A 9504-nucleotide genomic window follows, 5' to 3' on the forward strand; every position below is an offset into this window, starting at 1 on the left:
TCCATCAAAGGCCTTGGAAGTGTAGTTCTTCATGTGACATGGATTCTCAGCAGTACCAGCTGATTTTAAATCAAAACCAAGCTGACCAACCTCTGCCAAGAAGTTTGGTCATGGTTTGATCTTCCAACAGGACAATCCAAACTACAGGAAAATCCACTCAAAAATGGTGAAATGAACACAAAAATCAAGCTTTTGGCATGGCCATCCTGACCAAAATCCCAAATGGAAACCTGTGGGTTCAGTTCAGGGTGACTACAAAACCCAGGACTCTGCAGGAGTAGGAGAGTGACACTGCGAAACTCATGTCATGAAATATCACACAAACCAATCTTAGATTGTGCAGAAAATATTTTTACTCGGCGAAAAAAAGTACATACACAAACATGGAAAAGACAATTAATAAGACATTTCTAAAACAGCTCACTAATGTTTTATCTAATGTAGATTATAGGTTGAATGTAACTGCTGTACAGGTGGGAGCAAACATGTGACGGCAGGAGCACCTGACCCTTAGGTGGTGACCAGCTTGCTGCCAGAAGCCCGATTCACGATCTCGTTGACAAAGCTGTTATTGTGAGCTGTGAGCTCAGCCTTGAGTTCAGAGAGTCGTTGCTTGACAGCCTCCTCAGTCAAGCCCTTCAGGGGCAAGGCCTTTACCTGCGCCAGGAAACCCTCGATCAGACGCTCCCCCTCCTGAAAATAGGATGGCTAGTGGTCATTCATAACATCTAAAATGGTTTTCAAACAAACCTGTTTTTAACTGATCGCTTTTTTTTTTAAACTAGATGTACTGCATAGTGGAAAATAATTACAACACCCACATGGTACTGTGCTTTGCAATATGTTGATGTTTACCTTATTATCCCAGTGTGTGCGTGCTTGTGTGTGTGTGCATGCATATAGAGGTTGTGCAGAGGTTGTGGGCATACGTGTATATGTATGCACGTTTGTTTGTGTCTGTACACACGTGTGTGCAATGCTTCACTAATATAAGGCAAGTCTGCAACAGACATAGTATAATTTGGTGACCAAATATTGGCCAAATATTTGTCTATATCCACATTGTACAATTCTACACAATTCTACCATATTGTGCATGTGTGTGTCTACACAAACTTGTGTACATTGCCAAAAAAGGCTACAACATGAAAAACATTTCGGGCCATTCAAAAGGAACGGTCCTCTGCACCACTAGTGTCTGCAGTTCTCACCTGCTTCTGAAGGCAGCGTCTCTTGGCCTCAGGTCCCTCAGTGTCACCTTCCCGTTCAGTCTCCCGAGGGGCGAGGTCCTGGAATTCCTCCAGCTCCAGGGCTTTCTCCCGCGCGCTGGCGATCACATGTGGAGGGAAGTTGGCCAGTTCCGCCACATGGATCCCAAAGCTCTGATCGCACACGCCTAACAAAAATCAGCAAGAGACGGTCAAGGAGAGCTTTTGATCTGGCAAAGGTCTGATTCTCAGTTTCGTTAAATGCTGTCTGATATCAAGACGACTACCCCTCACCCTTCTTGACCCTGTAGAGCATGGTGAGTGTGTCGTGGGAGGTCAGGGCAGTGACATGCAGGTTGTGGACGGTAGGCAGCTGTTGGGCCAGTGCGGTCAGCTCGTGGAAGTGCGTAGCAAACAGGCAGAAGGAGCGCAGCTCAGTGGCGATGAACTCAGAGATGGCCCAGGCCAGGCCAAATCCATCATAGGTGGAAGTGCCCCGGCCCAGCTCATCAATGATGATGAGGGAGTCTTCTGTGGCTGAGCTGAGGGAACAAACAATGGCAAAAATGTTGTGATGCATTGTGCGTCATGCATAACATCTATAACTAAACTGTTTAAACTAAGGTACTAGGTGACATCAATGTATACACCCAAAAATACAAACGTACACACCTTTGGTATGGATTTAGGGTGTGTTCAGACTAGTGTTATTTTTGCAGCATTTACAATATAATCCTATGGAGTAAACCGTGTTTTCAAAAAAGTCCTTTTTTAAAAAAAAAAGGCTGTTCCCTGCAGCTCAGGGTGTCTTTTTAAAATTAAGAAAAGTCCAACTTCTCAGAAAAAAAAACAGCATCACACAATTTTTGACAGCTGACCAGTTACAAGCGGAGTAATGAGACGTTTGTATCCAGCACAACGGTAGATGGAAGCAGTGAAGAAACTTATACATGGATTTCTATGCAACATCATGAAAACATGCGTGCGCAACTAAGAGGCAGAAAACACCATAGAACAGCATAGAGCAGTGCTCTCCATGAAAAGAATAAAATTAGTTTTTCTGCTGAAAACTGCACCAATTCGATATCACGATAGTTAGAGAATGTTCAATATGTTCAATATCCCTAACGGAATGCATGTCTTCGCCAAAAATGACAAAATACGATGTTATATTAATAATGCAAATGAACGGCAAACTCTGAAATATAGCCTGAAATGAGATGTTATCATCATTTGAGACAAAAGGGATATACAAAAAAATTCCGATTGTAGCTTACAGCAGCTGACTATTTAGGTTAAGTTTATAACGTTGTGGACGGCGTCTTCTGCCCCACGGCTGCGCGCGCATCTAGTTTTGTTGGTAAATGGGAAACCTGTGTATGATGATCGACTTTGGGTACAATGAGCTATGACATGAGAGTTGACCTGAATCTCCATATTCATTTATGGAGCTAAACTGGATGCGTCCCAAATTTTCTGGTCAGCGTGTCTATTTCAGTCGTTTGAAAAACTAGCATGTTAGCCATCATTCTTATTAACGTGATTAGCACACGTTGTTATGGCAGTAGAAACTCCCTCAACTGCTTTTTGCTGCGAAGGCTTTGCAGTGATAAACAAACATGTTGCATTTGTGCAATTTCAGCAATACACAGTATGAAAAACAGCACCCTAAGTAGTACAGTGAATGGAGTCAGAAAAATCAAGTATCTCACTAAGTGCACTAAACAAACACAAGTGTTATTACTACTGATTAGTATGAGGCAGAGAGGCTGAGGAACAGGTGAATAATTGCCTACCGGAGTATGGCTGCCGTTTCCAGCATTTCAGCCATGAAGGTGGACACACCCTTGATCTGACTGTCTCCAGCACCCACACGTGCCAACACGCTGTCCACTACGCTCACCTCCGCCTCCTCGCACGGCACAAAGCAGCCGATCTGCGCCATCAGCACAATCACTCCCACCTGGCGGATGTAGGTAGACTTGCCCCCCATGTTAGGACCTGTCAGTCAACAATAAAAATCACAACTTTAAAAAACTTTATCCACTTTCTTACAGTGGATAAAGTGGATACTTTGTTAAGTCATTGACAACCGATGCATCCATGTTGTACTTCATCTACAGTATCTTTATGCCTTTAATAGTGCCACCAGCTACAATATCAAAAGCAATGTTCAGTATTTAATACAGAATAGAAATGTTTTTACTAGTCTCCAAAGTATTTGGATCAGATGAATGTGAAAACTGATCTGGAAGAATGTTTGTTGTTATTGTAAAGAGTAATAAGTGAGATTATCTTATACTGGAATCAAGTGGAGCTGGGAACCCTGAAACTATAGATCGAGATCAGATCGACTTATTTGCACATCTATGTTGTTCCTGAAGTGACTGGCTGTACCTGTGATGATGTGGAAGGTCTCCTGGGCGCGAGTAAAGGACACATCATTGGGGATGAAAGCCACATCATCCTGTGCCTCCACACAGGGATGGCGGGAGCCCTTGAGGAACAGGCGGCCTGAGCCCTTGTCCAGTATGCGTGGCCGCACGTATGGCACCGGGGCAGCGTTGGACACCAGCGCAAAACTCACCACTGCGTCCAGCTGGGCAGTCACCTCGTTCAGTGTGTGCAGCGGGTCCATGTAGCCTGCGGGACAGTTATCAGATTCAGAATCCTTGACTTAGTTCACCAGAACAATCTAAAAACACCAAAACACAGAGGCAGCCCTGGCATGGTCACTACCAGTGTAAATGAATGGCACCCGTGTTGTTCGTCATGTGTAGGGACTTGCCTGAGGCAATGCTGAGGATCTCCTTCACGATGGCATTCTGGGCCTCTTCATACTCCTCTCTGCTCTTCGTGTACTCTTCATTTAGTGAGCTCAGTTTGCTGCAGAGCAAACACATCACACCTCAGTTTGCATCGGTCACTTGCTTGGTCATTTGTGGTAATCAGATGGCACAGCAGGGACAAATATTTCAGACTCAAGCTCAAATCCTTTTGCTCACAGAACATGATTCGGTCCCACTCACTTCCTATTACTGATCAAATGTATGGTGTATGCAACAGAGTTTCCACTAGAAAAAAAATGAGGTTTCGTTTTCCGGACATTTTGATGATATACCGGTCAAATATCCTATTATCCCTAATTAGTCAAATTGAGGAAAACTGGAGACAGGCCATGTAGCTTAAAGAATGACATAATCAGGCTGTATAGAATGCAACATGTTCATTAGCCTAACTTAAACATGCCTAACAAGATCTAGCCAGTATCTTTTCATGGACAGCAAGAGTCCGCTTCGTTCGTTGTTTTAAAAAGGCTACGTTGTTTGTTGCTGCTACCCACGTTATCTCCAGTGGTGACTGTTTAACTTACACAGATGCGCACACACAAGAATGAGCGCTCACACCACTACCCCCTAATGCTATGTCTCTTTATTTGATAACACCACTACCCCCTAATGCTATGCCTCTTTATTTGATAACAATAAATTAAGAAATGTTTCCTATTCTGGGAAATGTTTAGTTTCTTTTTCTTTCGGCCGCGGTTCAATGATACCGTTTAATTGTGCCAGAAAATATCCGCGGACCAGTAATCGCCTCGTCAAGGAGGCCCTAACCCTGCAGATCATAGACAGAGAACGCATAGGCCTACTGTATGCTTTGGGTAAAGAACACTTTGCATGTCCAGTGTACACGGAGAATGACAGTGTCTTGGAGCGGCCGCACCCCCCGCAACTCCACTTCCAATGTCACTGATTCCGACAGATACGCCCGACACTTCTGTCTATCTGGTGGTGGTGGAATTGATTGTTTAATAGATTACTTTTCAAACGGTAGAGTCTGTTCATTTAAAAACATAGCCAGAGGACGTATAATATAGGCTTACATATTAAGGCTTATTCTCAAATTCAGATTGCGTTAGGGGACGGGATTATTAGCAAATTTCAATCTGACAATTTTGTCGGACATTTCATTTTTTTTCTGGCCAATGTCCGGTAATTACCGGACAACGGAAACCCTGGTATGCAAGTGTTTATACAGGTACTGACCAGAGACAGTGGACCTACAGTAATGTATCCTCCTCTTCATTTCCCAGTATAGCATATGCATGTGCACACAGTTAGTTTGATTTATACAGTTTCTGTGTTTTGCCCCATGTAAAATTGTCAGTTGAGTGTGGACAAGTGCTTATGAGAGGTGAATTAGAAGAATTATTTGAGGCTACATCATGGAAAACTCTCCTTCTCAAGACACAAACATAAAACATTTACAAGCATGTATTACATTTTCATGACCGCACATACATCATGTTCTTTGTACTTTTTCAATATCTACAGTATGGGTTATGGCTAATATATGAGGGGGGGCATCGGACCTGTTAGTGAAGCGCACGCCATTCTTCTGTACGTCCAGTGTGGTGAACTTCTTGTTGTTCCTCAGACTCTTTTCTTCCTTACAGGTCACTCTGAAAAAGTAGCCAATCTGGGCATTGGACTCCAACTTCATAGTCTTTCCTCCATCCAGGCCTGTAACAGAAATTACAATGGCTACAAAGGGAGAAGACCCCACAGGTTGAGACGGGCTTTAGGGGGTTAGTTAAAATGTTTGTTTCTTATTGGCTGGTCTCAATCATGCAATTAATTTCAAAATCTATGTCAGTAAGCGTTTTCATTATTCTGTCTGATGCATGAGAGAGTAAGTAAAGGTCAGTGACACATACCCAGTTCCCTGGCAGCACTGGTCAGCGCTGACTGCATGCCCTTCTCCAGCCTGTCCATGTTCTCCCTGAGCTCGCTCAGTGTCGGGTCAAATGAGGGCTTCACCAGGAACTCATGGTGCTCAATCTGCACAGGGCGTCAATGAGATGGTGAGGACTTTCTGTCCAACAATCTAGCTAGCAAGCCGTCCCTCCACAGTTGCATTAACAAGCGCAGGTTCAGGAAGAGCGAGTCACCACAAATGCTGACAAGTTACAAACTGAAGCCTATTGTGCCGATCCCAGTAGAACTGTAACTAAGTAAATCAGATCAAGCTGAACACTTTCATGGCCTAATAACTCCAGTATGCAATTCCACTGCTAACCTGATTCATGTCCAGCGTGGTTTCAATCATCTCCTGGAACTTGGAGAAATCGGAGATGAGGTCATTGAGTGGAGTGATAAAAACAGCATTCAACAGCACCTCGTGTTTCCCTAAAAGCATGAGCAGAGAGATGGAAGGGATAAGAGGCCAAAGACATTCATCTCCATTTTCTCACTCACATATTCTCCCTTCTCCCTCATGCACCCAGGGAGAGAGATAAAGAGGAGACTACGCTGTCATTGCGTTTTAATGGGCAAGCTGTCTAAAAGGGCGTGGGTCCTGCTCACCACTGTAGCGTTGCAGGGCCAGGACCAGCGCAGGGAGCTGACCCACGGCCTGGTAGGCGCGGTAGCAGTCCTGCAGGGTGGCACTGTGCCTCTGGAACTTCTTGGCCAGGCGGTTGAGGTCAGGGAAGCGCCGGAGCAAGTCCTCCTGACAGCTCTGCCTCAGTTCAGAGTCCTCCACAAAGCTTTCCACAAGATTCAGCCTGACACACACACACACAAGTTAACAGACTTGCATATATAAAGTCTCCAGTTCAATGCAGGATGGATATCAGACTTCAATACACAGAATATCTTCTGCTTTGAACAGATCAAGGCAAACAAAGCGTGGCTCTGCTCACCTCTCCTCGATCTTATTCTTGTCAATCAGAGGCTGCTTGATCCATTGGTTAACAAGGCGTTGGCCCTGTGGGGTCCTGCACCTGTTCAGAAGGCCTGACAGGGAGTGGGAGCCCACAGTCGTGTCCGACCCCTAAAGCATTTTAAACACAGTAGTAGACGTTAAAGAGACACATCCCATCATGTCCTCGGGGAGAGCGAGTCACTAGATAAATCAGCACAGCGATGTAGCCCATGTCAAAGTCTTATTCTTACAGGGAAAAGGTTGAGCGCGTTCACAGCAGCGTTGTCCAGACGCATGTACTGGTTTAGGTCAAAAGTCGTGATCTGGAAGGAGTTGAAGTTTGCTTCGTCAGACAGAAGCTCTAGGAACTTGATGACTGCTGCCAGGGAGGACATGGCAATCTGCAGAGCACACACACACACACACACCTGATTTCAGGGAGGAACTCGGCTGCATGTATGACAGAGTGTGCAACAGTGTTGTGTTGTGTGCCGTCATTAATAATGTTGAGCTCACACCTGTTTCTCCATCTCAGGCAGGGCAGCACTGGAGACAGTCTCACCCTTGCGAGCTCTCAACAGTCTGTCCAAATCCTGGACAATGTCCTTTGTGGTAAACTCGGACTTCTTTCTATCCGACAATAGGATTCCTCCTCGCTGGACAACCTTTATAAAACCAAAGGGGGTGCAGATACAATCAAGCAGCCATGTACAAACGAACATCAGAATTATACCCCACTGCTCTCCAACTCCAACACATAAACATTACTGAGCATTTTACACAAGCACACCTGATTCAATATTGAGTCTCATTCGTAAACAAATGAAAAAGCTATCCCATTAAATCAGACATTAGGCATAGCTTTGTCCAGAGTAGATATCCCATGATGGGAGTGATGTGTTGACTATGAATCTGCCATCATAGTAGTGTACTGATACTGACCTGTCGGAGCTTGCCTGTGTCTCCCCCTGCGTCCCCGATTGGCAACACACACTCCTTTGGTCCCATCTGCACCAGCAAGGCCTCCAAGTTGGAGAACTGGTCGTTGTCGGGAAACTCACAAACACCAACTTTCCTGAGGGTGGAGTCGACATAACCCACGCCGACCACACGATGCCCATCAGGCCCAGAGCCCACACGCACCCCGACCACTCCTGCCACACCTTCCCCTGGAGCCCCACCACCACCAAACAGGATCTCTTCAAACTGGGACAGATTTCCAGGTGATGCCTGTTCAAGCGATGTCATGATCAAACATAATGCACTTGACGAGCACAATGAAATAATGACTGTCCAAATGACTTACTACCAATCAAGAACATTCATTGTGGGGATGATTACATCTAGACAGCATGTTTTAACAAGCAGCTGCGCAGTAAAAGCAAAGTCCTTCTCTGTTGATATGATAATAAGAACAGAAATCATGGCGCGGTGCAAGTAAGACCTATTCCGAGTCACGAATGACTTACCTTGTATTCCACTTGCCAATCATGCTCTTTGGTACTCTTGCCGCCAGCCTTGTTCTTGTACACTTCGACGCGGTACTGGCGAACGAGGAGCAGATCTCTCACAAAAGACTCGAAGTTCATTTTACTGAGGACCACGCTCTCAAGTTTCTTGCTCCCTGCACAGACAACACAAGTTGCGTTAAAACAGACCATGCAGGGCCTGTTTGCAGCTAAAGCTAAGCAGGTCAAGATAGCTGGCCATGTCGAATGCTGTCGGTAAATGAAATGTTCATTTGCCAGACCACATCCAGAACGAAGGCACATAAGGTATTCATCAGATGTATTTTTCAGATTTGCAACGAGCTAAGTAGGTAATTAACTAACCAACAGAGTACAACCAACAGAGAACACTTTGAATTAAGGCAAGATTAGCAGTCTCCAGTTAGCAAGTTACAGACGTTACCTGATCCGAGATTTTTGACGACTTGATTAGTCTTGAAAACCTCTTTTGCTGCATAGATGGCATCTTTTCCATGCACAGTGTAGTAATCGTTGCGATCAAAAACCCTAAATGTAGTGTCTGGTTTTTCCGGCATAGAGAAAAAAAAGTTTAAGAAACCAGATTCGGACGCACTGTCCATAGACAGGTTCTGCTTTGGTTGCACCGCCATGCTGGAATCTCCCGCCAGACTGTGCACGCAGTGGCCAATTGAGAAACGAGGTCCCGCCTTCTGAGTCACAGGGGTTTTCTGTTTCCTCTTGTGAACAGAACTTTGTCAATTTTACGGATAACAACATGGGAAATTATTCGTGTTGCTTATATTCATTGCTCAAGCAATGCAATTATTAAATTAATTATTCAAACCTAAATTTGTCTGCGTCACTGTCACCTCTGCAGGGCACTTGGATGCAAAAACATCCAAAACGCTAATGTAGTTTGTAGTTGATGTCAACACTCGCCTTTACCTGGAGATGGCAGCACTGCTCCTCTCTGAGTCGCACAGCCTACAACGTCTTTGCCTTCGCATCAGTTAAAATAGTTTGTTTGTGTTGATAACTCATCGACTCATCTTACTTTGGCACTTCATTTCCTGGAGACTTAGTTGGCTCATAATGCATCCACTGGGGCTGTGGAGACC

General features: G+C 44.8%; 1 protein-coding gene across 1 annotated transcript; it reads right to left on the reverse strand.

Moving 5' to 3' along the window:
- Positions 1 to 319: 319 nt before the first annotated feature.
- On the reverse strand, positions 320 to 9125 carry msh2 (mutS homolog 2 (E. coli)). Its single transcript, XM_048268062.1, has 16 exons — positions 8829 to 9125; positions 8387 to 8541; positions 7860 to 8147; positions 7436 to 7582; positions 7169 to 7318; positions 6916 to 7046; positions 6578 to 6777; positions 6291 to 6400; positions 5929 to 6052; positions 5584 to 5734; positions 3997 to 4094; positions 3606 to 3851; positions 3005 to 3209; positions 1503 to 1750; positions 1212 to 1396; positions 320 to 693 (listed from the first exon to the last, which is right to left on the reverse strand). The coding sequence occupies exons 1-16, from the start codon at positions 9034 to 9036 to the stop codon at positions 511 to 513; spliced, it is 2829 nt and encodes a 942-aa protein (XP_048124019.1). The 5' UTR covers positions 9037 to 9125; the 3' UTR covers positions 320 to 510.
- Positions 9126 to 9504: the final 379 nt, after the last annotated feature.

This window comes from Alosa alosa, chromosome 17, assembly GCF_017589495.1.
Source record: "Alosa alosa isolate M-15738 ecotype Scorff River chromosome 17, AALO_Geno_1.1, whole genome shotgun sequence".
Classification (NCBI taxonomy): domain Eukaryota; kingdom Metazoa; phylum Chordata; class Actinopteri; order Clupeiformes; family Clupeidae; genus Alosa; species Alosa alosa.

What these genes read in the sequence shown, in the direction of transcription:
- msh2 (XM_048268062.1), bottom strand. Translation starts at nt 9,036, where the DNA reads ATGGCGGTGCAACCAAAGCAGAACCTGTCTATGGACAGTGCGTCCGAA. An exon ending in ACGCGCTCAACCTTTTCCCT is followed by an intron (nt 7,047 to 7,168) that starts GTAAGAATAAGA and finishes AAAATGCTTTAG; the next exon opens with GGGTCGGACACGACTGTGGG. An exon ending in CAGTGCTGCCAGGGAACTGG is followed by an intron (nt 5,735 to 5,928) that starts GTATGTGTCACT and finishes TTTCTGTTACAG; the next exon opens with GCCTGGATGGAGGAAAGACT.